Source organism: Rhea americana, unplaced genomic scaffold, assembly GCF_003343005.1.
Source record: "Rhea americana isolate MKP2758 unplaced genomic scaffold, rheAme1 scaffold_65, whole genome shotgun sequence".
NCBI lineage: Eukaryota > Metazoa > Chordata > Aves > Rheiformes > Rheidae > Rhea > Rhea americana.
Window position 1 is genome coordinate 4342197 of NW_028186812.1, and position 19838 is coordinate 4362034.

The window sequence follows — 19838 nt, forward strand, 5'->3', positions numbered from 1 at the left end:
TTTGTGCCATGACTGTAAACTTTTTATTTAAAAAAATTGTGTTAAAAAGCAATACAGGAWTTTCCATTAATGTTCTAAAAAAGTTTGTTCACATCTCGAAAGAAAATACATTAGCAACATCTCCCAGCAGAATTCATCTTTAAAAAAGTAAAACTCTAGGTGCAGAGCTGTTCTACAGTATAGTATCCTCTACGTTTTAATTTAATCACAGGATTGAATATCATTCATCTCTATCGTCTCTAAAACATGATCAAGAGCTTATCTTAAATAGATGATATTCAATGATGTGTTTACACATTGCCACAGGTACTAACATTATTAGAGTGCACAACTGAATTTCACTAACAAAGCAAGACCTTTCTATATATCATGTTATAACCTTTCCTAACCAATACAGTTAATTTAGCTATATGCCTTTAAAATCATGTACGTTTTCCAAGGAAAAATACTAAAAAATCCCATGGTCCAAATTCTGCTCCCACTTATATTCACAGGATAACATAAGCACCATCAAGTTATGGATTAGAGCCAAAAAGCTTTAAGAGAATCAGTGGGTTTGTGAGTATAAGAGAGAGAAGAACTTGACCCATGTCTGTAAACATTCACAAAAGTCTGCAGTCAAAAGTGCCGGATAGGCAGCCTATCCGCAGTACAATTATTTTATTCACAGAGTGGTAAGGGGGCAAGGAGGATGTTATGGAACATTATATTAGAGACAAATTAAAAGGCTTTTATGTACTTTGGAAAGACTTATTACCAGCTAGCTAAATTATACTCCAGTAAGACATAATCCACTTCTATCCAAACATACTACGGCATCCTTTCCTAGCTCTCCTGTTCAGATTCAGACAGTGGAGTACTCAATTCAGCAGTAAGCCCATGACAACATTTGAAAGCTTAAGAAAACCCCCAAACTCCTCCAATCTAACATGTGATGCTAACAGGAGATCCTCCTATATATGAAAGGATCCTAAGAACCATAAACTGATCTTGATCCATGCACACACAAAAGGTGTACATCTAGACTAAAGATCACCAACTGCTTTAAGTATCTAATTTTAGTCTAGATCTCATTCTACATTAACCACATATACCATATAAAACAATAGAAGGATAGGCAATTATACACACTATTAAGTATACTTGTTCTCCCCATTCAGTTTGACAGTCAATTGCTCTATTTACACATATGTCTGTTTGAACTTTCCCAATCCTGTAAAAAAGAACAAACATTGAACTCATAAGCTACAAAGAGAGTCAAAGAAGCTCAGCAATTCACAGGATCARACCCTGAACCAGTTAAAAGCAATCATGACAGTTTGCCATCTGACACAAACAGTTTCCTGGAAGCATTTTATCCTCATATTTCCCCTTCTTTCCCCAACTCAGATCATGCTCCTACTGAAGCGGAGTGCAATTCTGTCAGCCTTCAAAGTGAGCAGGATCAGGCTCGGTCAAGCAACTACTGCAGTCTTTAAAAATATCTGGTATTTATTGCCATCCACTTTGGGGCAGACTTGTCTGCAAAGAAAATGGTGTTCCTGGTGTTGATGGATAGTTAGCAAAACCTTCAGGTTGAGCTGTATAGTTCTCCAGAGCAGAAGCAGAATGTGCCTTCAGGAAAGAAAAGAAGTTAGGCAACAGCACTGATAAAAACAAAATAAAGTAAAACTGCAGGCATAATACTAGTCCTACTCAAAAGGTACACTAAACTTATCTAAATTATCAAATACAAATTCTGATGATAATCTAGGTAGGTCAAGGCCTGAAACAAGTTGTTCCATGGACAAGAGACATGATAAAACTACACATTATCTACAGCCATCTCGAACTTGTGTAATAACTATAGTATCTGTAGGAACTATCAAGGTGAAGGCACAACTCCAGCAGAAACGAATTCAACAAAATCTGAATTCTATGTGCAGATAAGACACTTGACCTCAAGTGAAAAAAAAAAAAAAATCTCTACAGACAACCACTTTAAGCATTCAAATCTCAGACTGGAACTACTAGCTGGTCAGTTCAATAGATTTAAAATAAATCTAACACAAACTCTACTTACTCCTCTTTTTTTTTTCCTTTTACCACTCACCATTTTACCAAGATTTTTCAAGAAGAGTTTAATCACATTCATAATCTCCAGAAGCACTGCACATTCATTGGTTATCCAGGACCTTCAGGAGAAGTTTAATCCAAAACTTCTTAAGTTCTTTATTATCAGCCTTGTAATCAGTTCTCAAACAGGCTAGGGATGTTATTTACTTACGTGAATCCCAAACAGTTCATGCTCAAGTATATGCTCAAATAATTACTGAAAGCAGAACAGTATTAACAAATAGGTACGTTACCTGTAGTAGTGCTGACTGTGCAGCCGCACTGTGCTGCAGTTCCTGTAAGGAAGGCTGTGCGGCACTTTGGGGAAAGCCGGGGATACCAGGGAGAGATAAAAGACCAGGAAAAACTGTATTTCCTGGTGTCTGAAGTCCAGAAGTCAAGCTGAAAAAATGAGTCAAAACACAGCTGTTATTAGGAACACCTGTATCTCATTTTATCCTATGTTTCTGTCTATATAAGCTTGTATCTACGTAAGTTTGATAAGCATCTGYTTTTCTAAACCTCATAAAGGCTAGAATTTCCAAACAGAAGCCCAGCCTCTATCTACCTACAAATTATTCGTGCACATAGAAGCCAAGACTGTCTGGAACACRCATGTACCTAAGAAGGGAAGTCAGATGTTTCTGTACCTTGGCTGTGCCTACTGTTTGTACACAAAAATTCACAGATGAAAGTTAATGCTGAGTACTTCCTAAAATCACAGTAACATCTTGGATATTGTCTGCCATGCCCTGAATGTATCAACAGATGCCCATGTGGGATCCATTCCTGTAAAAATCCTAGGAGGTGCCAAGTATACTCATCTGGGAAATAAGGTCACACAGCACCTCATTGGATTAGACTCTGTCGTAACAGACTACTGAGGAGGATAATCTATTCAATAACTATTAGTTTCTRAAGACAGGTGGAAATCTACTGGTGAGCTAAATTAAAAAAATTAACTCTACTTGCTAACTACGACTGAAAATAATGTCTATGCCTAAAGTAAAACTAATGTTTTGCTCAGAGAAAAAGAAATGGTTCTGACCTCCTTCAGAAACAGAAACATACCCAGCCTGCGCAACAAGTGCAGAGTTGAAGTTTGAGCTAAAGGCCGAGGCAAACCCTGGCAGGACTGGAGCCGGAGACGGGGCTGTGGCAGCTGCCGGCAACGGTGCAACTGCTGCTACTGCAGAAGATGCCTGGAGGCCAGGGAAAGAAGGGAGAGCAGGAGTGACAGAGGGTGTGTTAGAGACAGGAAAACCAGGGAAGGATGGGTTTGATGATCCCAGAGGTCCCTGGGCAACAGAAAAAAGGGAAGGGACGGCACTGGACAAGTTAAGCGAAAAGGGTGGAGCAGAGACTGTTGCTGAGGCGGCAAGTCCTGAGAGCACGGCTGCTGTGGTATTCACATGAGGGGCAGACACAGGTGAAGCAGTTGTAGACGGAGTAGCTAACAAAGACCCTGGGAGAGTGACGGGTGGYGTAAGTGCTGGATTACCAGTAAAAGCAAAGTTACTGGTTAGAGACGTAAAAGGAGGAAGTCCATTAAATACAGGGGCAATGGGAGCAGGGGAGCCATGTGGGGCAAGGGAAATGGAAGCCAGAGAAGTGGAATTGTTTAAAGGAGCACTCAAAGGGGAGAGACCTGATAATGCTGGATTTAGGGAACCRGGTAAACTGACTGGCACTGAAGCTGCTGAAGTGTACGCACGCCCAAGTGCCGACAGTCCTAGAGTGCCATGAGAAGGGCCAGCTGAATGAGAAGGACCTTTGAAGGCTGAAAGGGTAGGACTCATGGGTTCTGTTTTGACCAGAACTGTGGGGATACCTGTGGCAGCTGGGGCTGATGAGAGCTGCTGATCAGGATTAGTAGGGCTCGTGCCATGCAAGAGGGAGGCTGAGGAGCCACAGTTGACTGGCAGAATAGACGGTGAAGTGGTTAAAGGCGACTGTGCAGGCAATGTCGGAGGAGTGGAACTAGAATTGGCCACAGATGGGGATGGAAGACCTGGAAAAATGGCCAGCCCAGGTGTGGAGGAACGCTGTGGGGTGGGGGTGGCTGATGGAGTATAACATTTGTTGACAGAGGAAGCAGGAGGGTCAGAGCTTTGGTTAGCAAGGGCAGATAAAGAAGCAAGCTCACTTGTCATAGCAGAAGGTAAAGCAGATGAATTGATTAATGAAGTGTCATTTGATGTCAGAAATCCCTTTAAAACAGACAAAATTGGGTTAGGCAAGCTAAGTGAACCAGGAATGGTAGTGGCAGGGGAATTAGCAATTGTAGAGGGCACGGGACTAGAAATCCCTTGGGGATTAGGTGGCAAGGACAGAGGGAGGCCAGCAAAAACTGATGACAATGGAGTAGGATTATTAGCTGAAGCAACTGAAGAGGTTGCAGAAAAAGGGAGGCTAGCAAATGGTGCAGTAGCAGATGCAAAAGCTTCATTAGGTGCAGGTGTGGCACACGGTGTGGAAGAACCTTGTTGAGCTGGCGTAGCAGTGGGTATAGAAGCCAGCCCAGAGAAAACTGCAGGGACAGGGGTAGATGTTGCACTGTGAACAGAGGTGACAGGAACACCAGGCAATGAAAGGGATTTGATGACAGTAGGGGTTGGGGTGGATGGCTGAGATGTATGGATGGAAGAGGAGACCTGTCCTGGGAAAACAGGAAGGACAGGGGTAGACATGTTCATCCCAGGGATGAGTGGAGTTGCAGGTGCTAATGGATGGCTTATTGCCTTGACAGGTGATGGGGTAGGGACTGGAGTAGCAGCAGGTGTTGAAGGATTAGAACCATGAGGAGTAAAGAGCTGATTCGCTTGTGCAGAGAAAGCTGCAAAGAAACAAAACTGGTAAGAATACTTGAAACTGTCAGAAATGTTTGAAATCAACACAAACACATTTTATACAGTATTTCAAAATATGACACATAGGCAATAGCTAACACACAGCGTCTGTATATAAACAACCCATGCTGGGGCCTATGAAGGTAAAATAAAAAGGTATGTACAAACAYATAACATAGGTTGTACATTATTGTAGGTTACCACTTCTCTTTAAAACCCTTTATGGCATCTGTCACCTTCTCATAATCTCATGCAAGACAGTTTAGATACTCAAATAAACTTGGTAAGAATCTCTAAGTGATTCAGATAAATATCTTCTTTCTAATCTCTAACATCTAGCTGTACTCAAACTAGATCTAGCATTCTAGCAGCCTCACAGGGCCTCCTCTGCATTCACTCTCACTGAAGGTCAGGATTTCTTTCAGAACCAGCTCTTCTAATACACCATGATTTCAGAGATTAGTCAACAACTGAAAAAAGTAATTTCAAGTGACAGTACTTCCATCAAAATCAGGTCATTCTCTTCACTATTTCCTTCACACTTTTATTCTAGGAAGGTACACTTTTAAATTCATGCATCACAATACAATAACATCAAGTGTCAATGTTAGCTTATTAACAAATATTTTTAGAAGTCTGAAGTCATCTATAATAGAGGAAAGCACTTGCCACTATGAATATCAGCTGTTATCAACCCTACAAAGTAAGTCAAAGAGACACCAAGCTGCAGGAAAACAGAAAGGCACACTGCTAATGGGGACATAGGGGTAAATAGGGAAAAGCTGCATTTATGAACCCTGGCATGTTAAAAACTGATATCTTTACATCTAGTTCCCTGTAGAACATGAATGTGTTAAGCATTCCTCTCAAACAACCCTCATCTTTTATTTTACTTTTAAAATAWTCTGTTCAACTGTAAACAGATCACTGATCTAACCAGCCAAACACCACTCATATAATTACATGCAATAAATTAGATTTACCTCCTGCACAATTTTTACATACAAATACTCCAAAGAAAACATCAATTTAGGTCCTCTTTTTGAAAATTCTATGACATACTCCTCTTTTTTGTATCTTAAAACTAGTCAGTTTGCAAACAACTTCCTTTTACATACTCTTTTTCAAAAAGCTGAATCTAGATCGCTCTGGATTTTTTCCCTACCTCATTCCATTTCCAAACTGAAGAATCTCCTGATGCTCACAGTTCCTAATCCCAACAGCAATAGCTACCAAAGAAATACAGCTGTAATAGAATCCAGAGCTATTACTGAATCTCTCTTTCTTGGAGAAGATTTTCTTTTGTACTGATTTAATTCTATAAACTATGCTGCAAATACATACATATACACTTAAAGGGTATATATGCATAATGAGTCTTTAAAACAGTAATGTTCCTGCAGAGCCATCCCTGGACATAGTGGAGAAAAGACAAAACAAAACAAAATTTTCCTTCCCACCCTCATAGAAATATTTACAGGATCTAAACTTAACACGGTCATTTTATCTAATTTGGGTATTTGCTAGAACATCTCATTTAATATACAGTAGTTCTGCAGTTTCTGTTTGTCAAAACTAACAAAAAGTCTTATCAAATGAAGTTTAAATAGTTCAGCATGGAATCTTATTATTTGCATCACTATCACCCCAAGACCCAAGACCAAAACCCAATATATTAAGTACTATGCAAATACAGACCAAAAAAACCTCAACAACTCTCTTCTGCAAAAAGAGTTATAGWTTTAAGAGAATGCAGAAGGACATACATTACAGTCTGCAATACTACATCTGGATTTCAACAAACTAGGAATAAAGAATTTGCCTGGTCCATCTGCATTGCAAGTTTTCCATTGCAACTTGTGCATGAAATAAAGATATGAATGGGCTTTCACACAGGCTGAAGTCCAGTGTTTTAGCAACAGCAGAGATACTAATGAACTTCAGTGCATTACATTTCAAAGTGTATTTTGATTTAGCTTTTACACAATTTCTCAAATACATACATAGGTGCTTAAGAATAGAAAACTTCAACGTACTAATTCAATAGGCCAGATTTTAGCGTTTTAATATCTCAAAGTGTCAAATGCCTGAGAAGATTTTTTTTTCCTTAACTCTCAAGGGATCTTACTTCAATAGCAGTTACATACTTAGACGCTTACAAAAATCCCGCTAAAGAAATAAAAGCTATTTATATTTTCTGAACCAAGTTAGAGTCACACAAAATCTCCCTGCAGATTTGCAATTTACCTTGATTTTGGGAAGGTTTTGCCTGGCTGGAAAGGTCTTCATTTTCTAAACAGAGAACAGCAGGTAGTTATTTAAAAGAACAAGGAACTCCAGAAGAGAGTGATCCTTTCACAACAATAGAGGAGAAAAAAAGAAAAAACACTAGTAACATTTTTAAAGGTATGCATGCTTTACCTGGTACAACTTGATTAGCAGTGTATGGTGGAGGAGCTGGTAAGCCTGGAGCTATGACATTAGCCATTGGAACTAAGCCAGCATTGTTGTAAGCACCTGAAAACAAATGCAACATACACCTTTTTGTCAAAAAAACACATCTGAATAAACCAGGCAGTATCTTGCTTTAAAAGAATATTTTTAAGGTTGTAAAATTTTCCTTCACAAAAAAAGCCAGACTTTATTATCCAGGCTCTTGTCAAAATCTGCCCGAGTGACATGCATTATGATCCAAGTTTTAGTAAGGACACTTCTCTAACCATTTTTAACAGCAGAACCAAACAGGAACTAAAAAAGTTCTGTTCCTTGAAACAGCCTGAAAAAGCCAGACTTCTGTTGCTTTCAGKTTTGTGATAACTGAAAAACTCAGAGGGAGAGAAGTGATTTGGAGTGTCTGCAGCAGTATTTGTTCTTCTTCCTATTCCTAACTTAGACTGTTGCTACTCTTCCTTTAATGCAAAAGCCTTTAGAAATAAAGGCAAATATGCATAGCAATGATCACTCACCAACCTTCCAATACTAGCCAGAAAACTAAGAGAAAATGTTCCCACTCTGTGCACATCGAATACTTAGCCTATTATTCTTCAACAACTTTTTAAACATTAAGAAACTGAAGTGGGATAGCAGATGATTTTGATACAAAATGTTCATTGTATTTGACATACCAAAGACACCTTTCTCCCCCCTTTGAGGTAACTCAAACTACTGTTCTACAGCTATGGTATATGGTTCTGAAGAGCATCATCAGAATTTAAATAACAGGAATATGTATACAATAATAAGCCTGAACAAACATTTTAAGCAAATTCATGCGTCCTATGAAAAGGCAGCACATGAACAATATTCAGAGTGTAGTAATATGCCATACAAAGGTTTTTTCTGATTTTACACTTTTATAGCACATCTACCTAAAGTTAGATTTCTGGCATGAAAACTCATGATCATTATGCCACCAAGGTAGATGTTATACCTATGTGTTCTATATATATATGAGACAAAACGAAACATAATTTCCATCGTTTTTGACTATTACTTAAAAACAATAAAGTTAAAATAGTCTCAGGTCAGTAACTGCAATCTCATTAAACATCTATGTGTGTGTCTGTATATACACACACACACACACATCCCTGCACATATAAAACAAAACGCTCGCAATAGCTAAAAGCAATAGAAATAAATCTCTTCCCATTTTGAAATATGTTTTTTACCTCTTAATGAAATATAACYCACTTAAGAGCTAGATTCAAGTAAATCATCCGTTCCCTATTAACAAGGGACTTCTTAAAAAAMCATTTTACAGCCTAATAAGGCCCCAAGAGCTCAAAAGCTATTTCATATGCTAAAATCTGATAACATCTAGGTCTAGTCAGAGGCCAAATTTCRTGTGCTAACCTATTTTTGACAAGATTCATCTAATATAAATTTGAGCTAGTCTATAGATTTCCTTTATACTCACTGGAGAGAAAGTCTTTTCTAGTCACAAAGCATCAGATTTTCTCAACTTAAGTCACTGGTAGTTTCCATTTTTCTGAACTGACTACAAAGGGATTCGTAAGCATCAAGTTGGTGAGATGACTCACCCTTCAACAGCCACCCTATTAACATCTCAAACCAATTCCAGAACATCCCCTTATCACGTATCTTGAAAATGCCTTGAAATCTCTAAGAGCACAAAAAGCAAGCTTCTAAACCAAAGCACTCTTTGTTAGGCAATACAGAATGGCAATGTTAAATGTCAGCTGCTGCACCAAAAGACCAGACCCTGGCTATGTTAAGTACTCCAACCTATTCTTCCAGATAAGTGGTAACTCAATAGTACCACCCGCCAAACCCATGTCACAGTATTCAGGYGGCTGGATTCCAGCTGCAGATGAAAGATGTGCTACTAAGCACCTTGCCATCTTCCACAAATACCTGGAATCAAACAACTGACATAGCAAAGATAAAAATGCTTTTGCAAAAAGGCTCAGCCTTGCCTGAAGCACAAGGCTAGGAAGGGATAGAATCAAACACTGCACACTGCAACCACTACTTCCCTCTGAAATTAAAGTCTACATGCCTAAACTTTTCTTTTAGGAAGCTATTTTCCACTGTGATGGGGATAAGTGAAGGTAATTTACTGCAGGCAGYTGAGAAACAGATTACTGCCATTCAGCAAGTTTCTATATATTGCCATCTAATTTAGGTGTGCCTGACCACATCCTAAATTGGCACAAAAGAATTGTGAAGCCAAAACCCAAACCTTGGTCAAACGTTAGTGCAACAACACAGCCCTAGTCTGATCTTACATACACAATGCCTCCCATACATGAAATATTTTGTTGTCAGAACAGGACTGCTAGTTTTCTTTATGATGTGGATGTTGGAAAAAGAAGCCAACAGATTCCTCATTTTATTAACTCTGCAGTCATGACAGGAAGAGGTAGAAACTAGTACCCAGAGCATGCTTAGGGAGCACAAGCCAATTTCAGATATGATCATGGTCAGAGAAACTGACACTTGACACTCTTTACTTAAAAGGCAAATGGATGAAACAATAGCATCAAGCTAAAACACATAGAAGCTTACTTGGTGCAATAGTTGCATGTGGCCGACATGGTGGGATGGGGTATGGAACTGGTTTGTGTGGGTTGTAGGTTGATGGAGCCTACATAAAAAACAAAACAAAAACAAACAAAAAAAAAGAAAACAGAAGCAGCAATAGTGAAAGCATTACCTAATGTTTCTCACACAGAAATTTAACGTTCAGATACTGCACAGAGCTGTCCTTCATGAGAAAAATATCACGATACTAAATTTCATCATAAATGCTACAGTGGCCATAAATGTTTCACACCTTCTGGAGAGAAGGAAATAAACACCACTAGTTTATGTTTAGATTTTAATGAAACACTAAGGTAGGTGCAGGTAGGAAAAAGGATCTCCTTCCTGATTGTAGTCATTGCACCCCGCATTCTTCGTACTAAACATTCAGCACATTTTTAAAYGTGTTGTTAAAGAGTACTCTTAACAATACTCAAATATTCAGCACATTTAAAAATAACAAATATTTATGAAGTTATCTATTCTTTTAACATAATACAATGCAGTGGGAAACACCTCACAAAAGTGCAAATAAAATATTTGGACAATACTTCAAAATTCACAGTAGAAGTAGTATCAGATCCAGTGAACATTTGTCCCACACATTTAAAATTTTTGAATACAAATCAGCTGTGTTGTCAAGAAACAAGAACCTCCTCACAATGCATCCCCTTAATTCAAACTTTCAAGATACATGCATTTTTTTATGTGGGAAACCCTCAGAGACTGCGATATAAAGTTTGTATAAAAATTTATCTAAAACTTCCACTAGCTCATGACGGACTACTGAAACTGCTTTTAGTTTTCTCTTCCACCATTGTGATTTAAATTCTGGCCTTGAATGCTAGCATGTTGTATCCACTAGAGAGTCACATTCCCAAGGATATAAACTAAAGCTTGATTCTTCAATTTACATACAGAAATAGTCACTGAATATTATTTTGGTTATAGAAAATAAGCTTTGTGAAATTGTTATTCTACTGTCTTCCTGTAACATAACAGTACCTCATAAAAAGCTTTATTAATTTGGTTGTTGATTGCACATTTTTTCTTAATATTTCATTTATTTACTTATTAGACGTACTGGTTTGGATGGTCCAAGTATACGGGCTGCTATTCCCTTTCCCTCATTAGTACATTCTTCTGTGTCCTTTTTGATAGGAGTTCCCTGAAATAAGAAAATTAAACTATTAAGTATTAATTTAAAAGCAAARCTTGCTACAGAATTTCTTGTATATTTGCCTTATTTCTAAATCACAGTCAAATTTCTGGATATTCTGAGTGTGACACTTAATCATGTTTGTTCAGAAAAAAAAAAAGATGTTCTATGCTCATAAAGATTTTTAAGTAAGAGCATTCCACGTAGTTTGGTTTATAACAYTGGGCTTTTCTACAGGATGCATATTAAACAGTCCATGTTTCCCCGTAACTTGTGCTTTTGGCTCTCAAAGTGTTCACAAGAAATATTTAACATAGCTGTTCAAAACTACACTAGGATTAACAGTAGTATCATAATGATCATATTAGGTCATCTCTCCTACCTACTATTAAGGTTCTTTAAACCTCTAGTTTCCTTCCTTCTGCCAAATGTAGTTGTATTTTATAATCTTTTCCATATATTAACAATATCTTATTTATGCAGTAATCTTCCCCCAAAGCAGCACAGGAAGAATGTGCAAATAAAAATAAAGCAGGTTGACTAACAACACATAATGGAGTAACTCAAGAAAAAAAATCATTGCTTTTAATTCCATTCCTCCTTCCATGTATATGAATCCTGGTTTGATTATACTCTAACGAATGCTAAATCAAGAATGCTATGAAAAGCACAAGCAAATGATCATGCTTACTGGGAAAATTCCATTTATACGGCTTGGTTTGCCCTTGGGATAAGGATTGCCCGGAATCATGCCACAGGATGAGATCATAGCATGAGGAGCTTTACAACCCGTTTTTGAAGCCTGCAAAATAATCAAAGAAAAGATATTACCTGTTATTAAATTCAATGTTTTAAAGAAATGAATTACTATTTCATAACATTTAGACTGCATTAATCCATCTATTCAGAAGAACACAAAGCTTTGTCTCTCTTGGATGTCAGATCTTATTCTGAGGTACTCCTGATATTCTGCTAAAATCCCCTTTGTACTGAATAACTCAGCCCATCTCTGCTTTTACAAAACTCAGGTGCAAATTCTTGGTGTTCTTTAAAGTAAACTCAAACTATGTACTTAAGCATTGGTTACATGTCTATGTCCGTTTTGCCATCTGATCCTAACTCCAGACAACCTTCCCTCTTCTTTGCACATGCATTACATGTTTTNTTTTTTTTTTTTTTTTTTTTTTTTTGTAGCTGCTTCTTGCATGTTGTCTTCCACCAGCAGTTACTAGCAGCCCTCACAATGAAGTCTTCATCCTATCATGACCATAAAGATGGAAACAATACTGTATTTTAAAAAAATCAAGAAAACTAAAGTATCTTGAATACCTGCTCAAGAATTCTTCTGCATCTTTTCTTCTCTGACATATTAATTCTGAATAGATCTTCAATAAGGCGATAATTCTGAGCATCAACAATGTTGCTATAAAGGAAGATATTGACAAAYGATTACTGTCATTTCATATGCTTGCCAGAAATAGTACGCTACAGAAAAACAAATAACATTTATTCAAACAGTATTCAACAGAACTTAAGTTCAGATCATAACATTATCATTATTAAAGTAAAAACCTCACGCTTAATTAAATATTGACCTCATAACTAAGTGAAACATGGTATTAGGATTACTTATCAATACAAAGTAACCAACAATGACTAGACTTTATAGTAAAAATAATTATGTTGACAAAATGAATTTTGCATCATAGCAGTTCATTAGAAAGCTTTAATTGCTACTAGCAAACAATTCCCAACACAGCAGAAAAACAGCAGCTATGAGGTTTGCCATTGTCTCTTATTTACTTCAGAATGAAAAAGATGAACTTATTGCAATTCTCCTCATGTTCCACAATGCTAATGAAACTCTTTAGATAGTTCCAGGAAGTACCTTCCCTTCTCCTTGCTCTTTTCCAAAAAAATAATGCTGGACATACTTAAGAGAACAACAAATTCTGCAAACATAGTAGGTAGCCAAATGCCCAATTCTACACACGTGCTTCAAAATTCTGACCACAGCACTTTTACTGCTGACAAATGTCCTCTCTCTGTCCCAACCTTAAGGTAGTGGAACTACAGTACAGCCCCTTAAAGGAGGAATTCTCAATGGAGGAAAGCATTAGAAGAAATGGAATCAGCAGGATGTTGAAAAAAGCCATGTAAAACACCTTAAAGAATGGTATTAAAATGTGAATGTACTTTCAGCTCTCTTCTCTAGATTTTTTTTTTTTTTTAAGTCATGGGTTAAGATTTTTATTTCGTAATGACTCCCTTATGCTCTTACACTGCAGAAACTCAACAGTTTAAAGTTACCACACTCACCCCCCACACACACCAGCTAAAGAGCAGCAACTAATCAGTCTATATATGCTAATCCCATTTCAAGGAATAGTAAAACAGATTAGTTTAATGTGTTGCTAAAATTCCTTTAGGCTATCTAGTTTGCTTTGGACTAAAATAGATTAGGACCATTCACACAGCTTCCTGCAGATCAACTCCAAAAGCAAGACTGTGGTAGGCTGTGATAAATAGTAGTTCATATACAAGGCAGACATGCCTTATACAAAAAAAAAAGAAAAAAAACAAAACTAAGAAACCTCAACCACCACACATGCATCCACCCTTCATTCATATAATAAATCAGAAGAGTTCTAAAATAATGTAAATGCCAGATCCTTTGAAGCAGCTTTGTTCAATAAAAAAAAATCTTGCTGTATAAACATACATTTAAAATTCCTATAGCATTTTTATAGACATTAGATCTGTAAGTCACATGTGCCAATTTAAAGCAAGTATTCACYTCATTTTCACAAATACAATTTTTACAGAGCTTTTAAAATGATAAAGATTTAATTCACAGACTACACAGCTACAACCTTACTCACAGCCTTACTCTGATMTAAAGCCTTTTACATTCCATTGAATAATCTTAAGGGTCTCTTAAATCTTGTAAAGACTAGAGAATATACTTTAAAAACATTGGTGAAGCAGCAGATTTCCAGCAGGCAAAAGCCTCCGTAGCATGATGCTCACGACAGTTGAAATTTGGAATTTTACATATCTACTTCTTAYTCTTCTTTTTTATAGCCCCATTGGCAATGAATTTGCATTTCTGAAAAAAAGAGTTGCACTTTCCCTTAACTGGCCATAGTGCTTCCTTCTAGAAGTATCTTAAGTATCTTATACATACTCCAACTTTAATAAAATAACGATTACATCTTAAGGAAATACAACACAAGAGGTACTTACGAAGCTAAGATTTCCAAGGCAATAAGTTTGTCCTTACTGAACGTGAAACAGTTGAGAATATTAACCATTTTTGATGCTGGAACAGCCACTATTTTCTGACAAGAAAGAAAAACGTTTAAATAAAATAAAGCAGTACAATTACTTTAAATTCATGATGCAACATGGTAACAGTTTCATATCATGCATTGCAGTAAATGTTTAATATTATCTCCCTCTCACTGGGAAAGAGATTCTACGTGATAACTGCTGGAAAACAACTCTAAAAAGCACTTGCCAAAAAACAGAAAAAATAGAAGACTTTATTAATAGTTACAATAGGTAACTTCTTGTGATATAGAGGAAGGTAAAAGATACTTCAGTAAGAAGAGATATACTTTTTAGAAGTATGATGGCTCTCATAATGATATTTTTGAAAAAGAACGAGGAGAATAGGAAAGCTTGAAGATTAAAGGTTAGACACATCAGTTGGGGAAGTATACATCATAAAATTAAAGGCAGATTAAGAACRCAAATACAAAGTCATGCTACAAAAACTTACATGCTGTAAAGCCTTTATTGCCTTGAGCTGTGGTTCGGCCCAAGAAAAGTATCTCAGTAACTCAACAACCTGCAAYAGAAAGGACTTCAATTAATTCTTTATGTGGATTCAAAATTTATGCTAATGTATGCTAAAACATTAGTGCATATGAGGAACTAATGTATTTTTGGCATATAAGTAAGCTCTTAAAAACCCTGCCTTATCAGATAAAGTTTTTATAGAAACATTTAAAATAGGTACTTACTTCAATAGATATTTGTATATGTGCCCAACTGCAGCCACAGTATTAAAATTAAAAATTCTCACAAAGGCTTAGAAATACTCAGAATCTCAAACAGTATGACAACCAAACACATACATAAAGAAAAAAAAACATATTTTTGTGCCAAAATAACAGTTGGGTATTTGTTACTACGTAGCCATTTAGAAACTACATCCAAAATAATCCCGAATTTCATGATGACTAATTTCCCCTACGTCAGGAGCTAAAATGTAATAGTTATGATAACATAAAACTGTTTTTAACAAATTAATGCTGATATAACAATGTAGATTTAAATCTCTTCAGTTAATTAAAAAAGTAAATATAATCCATCTGAGTACGATTAAAGAAAATGTCTTTCTAAAAAACAGGAGCTCCCTTTAAACCAAGTTAATGTTGACTTTTACCTGTTCACTTGAAAAGTATCCATGAACATATTCAATAGCTTTTAACTTGTACTCAGTCAATACAGCCTAAAAGATAGAGAAAAAAAAAGAAAAATAAGTAACTCCTCAAAAATTATAGCACAACCATCTGCTATACAAATCTATTGATCTAAAAAATGTCTGATTTTACAAAACAATATTTGCATCATTACCCTGAAATATTTCTGAGAATTGTCTAAGGATATTTCATAGACAATTAAGTCAACAAGGAAAGCCAGAGAAAGGACATATAATTCTTTTGTTAAAAAAAAGCTACTGATTTTCTTTGCATCATTTTGCATTGTTTTTTGGCATAAAATTCTACTGAAAAAACATTACCATCATCATTCCCTTTGCCTCTAACGTTTACACCAATTTTATGTTAAACAAGATAAAAGGGGTCCTTATTCATACAATATTTTCATATGTTTCCTGTAAAATAATTAGCAAAGCATCTTATTTCAGTGAATTTAAGAAAAAGCTGGGTGTGAAGTCTGTAGATAGCTGTATGAGAAAACCTTGCTCCAGAGGGTGATGTTGTATTATCAATACCATCCCATAGCTTAAACTTTAATATGCAATCATACAAAACAAAGGAAGCAGAGTACTCTACTGCAGTACTGACCACCATTTTTGACTTAGTAGCAAGACATAGTTCTTCTGATACCATATGGGCATGCAATAGCCAGGGCTTCCCCCCTCTCCTCACACCTAGCTCACTGACGCATATAAAGGACATAAACATAGGGCAAGAATTCAACTGAGACCATTCTAACTAGCACACATCCTTTTCTCTGCAGTTTGTATGGCCCTCATCCATTGGTAACCCCCACACTAACTCCTCTCAAATCGCCCCCACCCCTTCACCCGCTGCAACCGTTTCCATCTTCTTCCCAGCTGCACTGTATAGACTGAAACCCCATCTATACTCTTTTGCTTTCCCCATTTTGTGGCTCCACACTGACAGACACGCTGTTCTCCTTCACTGCAATCAGATTATGAATAGCATGRGTGCACAAAAAACAACCTGCACACTGTCCTAGGCAAACCTCTTCCTTTTGCTGTCTCATTAAGAGATTGAGATTACCAGAAATGCTGAAGTCACAGGGTAAAAAACACTTCTCTCTTCATGCTCCTTTTCTTCTCTTCCTTTCTTCTTTTCACGTATTTAGGAAAAAGTCTAGTTATCTCGTATAACAACTTCTTCATCAAAACTAAAGTAACTCTTACTCCTTAAATTAACAACTGAATGACTCATAACAAGAACATAAGCAGAAAGCACCGTTATGTACATTTATGAAAGAAAATATTTTATTAATAATCACAGATACACATGGGGAAAGATGGAACTAAGCCACACATTAAGACTTTAATCAATGTTTTTCCTACTAATAGTGAGACTGAAAATGGAGCGTACCAACAGGATTACCTGCAAACAACAGAAAAAAGGGTTTTGCTAGAGAGCTAGAAATGAAGTTTAAACAAAGACCTAATAACAAAGATATAAAATAAGCATTTGGAAAATGAACCTTAGGCAACAGAAACATTAGCAGCAGAGCTAGTATTAACAAAGCACAGTATTAAGGATTAACAGTAAGTCTGCTTTATAAGAACACAGGCAGAGCACATACAGGAAGTATAATTGCCTAAAATTACATGTCAGGAAAATCTTTTGTCTGAAGTACTTACTAGTCGTATGGCGAATTTAAGCAGTACCGCACTGCAGCGTTAGTAATATTTGAAACATCACTCCCCCCCACACACATCAATTCTCAGAGAAAATATGTTACACAAAGGTTGTTTCTTGCTTTCCCCCCAAATTTCCCACGCAAGATCTTAGAGTGGGAGGAAAGAACACATTCAGAAATTTCTTTGGCTTGGGAAACTGTTTCTCTATTACACGGAATGATACAAACTTATTTTATAAAGGAGAATTTGTGACMATGACCTTATGCAAGAATGCTACTAAGAGCAGTGGGGATAACAAAGGCTCATCACCAGGGCTTTTGTGCAGAAGTGGCACATACCTCAGTATGTTTCAGAGGCCTAAACTGTAACTGCAGCTATAGCCGCATCTCACCCCAAAACAGAACAGCCTTCTCTGGAGCATCCAACACCAGATAAAGCAGATGGCCTCATACAACCCCTCATAACAAGCACATTTATTAGAAAAATGGTAAAGGGTTACATCTCTACCATAAGGCAATTGTATTGCTAACAGGTTCTTGAAATTCATACAAAGAAAGGTTTAACAGGATACATAACTGTTGTTTTGTGAGATTTAAGTCACCTCTGCTTAACATTTCAACTACAGCAAAATACACCATTGTGGGTTTTTACTTCTCATGTACTTCTCATTAATTTCAGAGGTTCTGAAGGATCCAGACATTCTTCCAACTCCCTTCAAAGTTCTCTTCCACCTCCTTGTCCATTTCCAGCAGTTGGGGGGACTGTCCCAACAACTAATTTCTAGATTTCCTGTTAAAAGCAGGTCTCTATACAGAAAGAAATGCAAGCATCTGCCCAAGAATGGGAAGCCCAGATGTGTATCTCTGCTTCCCACACCAAGTAGACATATATTTTGTTCAGCAAGTTTTCCCAACATGAGAGGTAYATACAGAATTCAGGGAATGGATCAAACCCCAGGATTTTACATTCTGGGATAAGGTGGGTGCATGCTCCTAAGTGGTGGGAGACGTGGCTTAGAACAAGGAAAGCCAAGGACATCTTAGAACTCAGCCCTCCCATGTCTTAAATGTGCATCTCCTAAAGCATTACATGTAAGGTGAATACCTCACATTTTAAGTTAACTTCTCCAGTCACAAACAAAAAGGAAAAAAAATTACTTTCTTTTATTCCTCAAAACTTATATGAAAATGCCATGATAAATTAGTTACTTCAAGTGACACTTTTAAATTGCATTTTGTGAGGTTAGTGCTAACAGCCTAGACAGTTTCAATCTTCTGAGAAAACAAGAACAGTTTGAGCCAAAGACACRCACTCAGAAGAAATACATTAAGAGTACTTTCAGAGGACAACAAAATAACACACAATAACAATGACAGATCGATTTAATTATCTAGACTTCCATAATCTCTTTTATCTGAAACCTCTTTTAGAGCCTTACAGCTGAACAGAGTCTGATGGCCTGTCTTATCACTGCAAGCATCATCTTCAAACTTCAATCTTTGAAGCTYATCTTCAAACTTACCCTGTACACAGACAATCTGTACAGGGCAAAAATGTTTGACTTTGCAACAAGGCACTGTTCATGAACTTTAAAAGCTCCTGAATGAGGTATTTATTCAGGAGAACTAGAGACAAACATGCTACTGAAGGTTAAATGAGACGTGAARTMTGAAAAATCACCTTTACCATACAGGCCAAGAGCAAGAAATACAATGCACATCTCAGATCTTTCAACTCTCTGCTTTAATTTTACGATCATCAATATATATTTGGGATATTCCACTGATAGTTTAAAAGAAGTCCTTTAAATTGTGCTAAAAGTATTTAATATAGTTGCTTAGCTTTTTATGAATTATAACAATTCTGCATCTCAYTATCTGCCCAACAATCTCAAAGACAGCAAGGATATCACACAAAGATTTACACTACCTCTGAYATACAAAGGCTAGCTTCTGGCACCATTCCCACACTGCAGTTCTTCAAAGTGAGAAATAACTTAGCCTTTATTCAATTTTCATGTAAACAGTAAACCAAATGAACACACTATTTCAGGTGTTCATCTACCACAATAATCTGCAGCCAAACAGTTAAAGCTAGYATGCAAAACAAGAAGTTACCTTTCTAATTTCATCCAGCACGGTTTCAAATGATTTCTTATCCATCTTTATTAGCTCACTCAACGCAGGTATTTAAACAGGAAAAAAAAATCCAGGCCAAATATTTTAAGCAAAGTATTGYTAAGAATATAGAAGAAAAAAAAWWWYMKYCMWYCMRGRAAAAAAAATAAGAACAGGGCACAAGAGGTGGCTTAGGATTTCTTTAGCACTTGGGAATTTAGCGCTGGCACCTTTGCAATGCGGGACACAACGCCAGAGACAAAGGCAGAGGCCGGGCACTGCCCGCCGCCTCGGCGGCGCTTGCGGCCGTCGCCGGCGCGCTGGGGGCTGCTGGCGGCCGGGACGGAGAGCAGCAAGGGCCCGTCCCAGCCCGGCCCGGCCCGGGCAGAAGGCCGCAGCCGCCCGGAGCGGGC

The 19838-nt window shown here is 37.2% G+C and overlaps 2 protein-coding genes across 2 annotated transcripts in view; one reads left to right on the top strand and one right to left on the bottom strand.

Moving 5' to 3' along the window:
* PROSER1 (proline and serine rich 1) lies at nucleotides 1-19832 on the bottom strand. Its single transcript, XM_085320649.1, has 13 exons — nucleotides 19426-19832; nucleotides 15602-15667; nucleotides 14933-15001; nucleotides 14395-14489; nucleotides 12478-12571; nucleotides 11840-11950; nucleotides 11074-11157; nucleotides 9975-10053; nucleotides 7365-7460; nucleotides 7191-7235; nucleotides 3166-4930; nucleotides 2349-2496; nucleotides 1-1614 (listed from the first exon to the last, which is right to left on the bottom strand). The coding sequence occupies exons 1-13, from the start codon at nucleotides 19468-19470 to the stop codon at nucleotides 1492-1494; spliced, it is 2820 nt and encodes a 939-aa protein (XP_085176775.1). The 5' UTR covers nucleotides 19471-19832; the 3' UTR covers nucleotides 1-1491.
* Nucleotides 19663-19838, top strand: part of NHLRC3 (NHL repeat containing 3) — a 10421-nt gene continuing 10245 nt past the window's right edge. Inside the window, exon 1 of the mRNA XM_085320698.1 lies at nucleotides 19663-19836. Within this exon, the coding sequence (XP_085176824.1) occupies nucleotides 19663-19836 (174 nt within the window). The remainder of the gene's footprint in view (nucleotides 19837-19838) is intronic.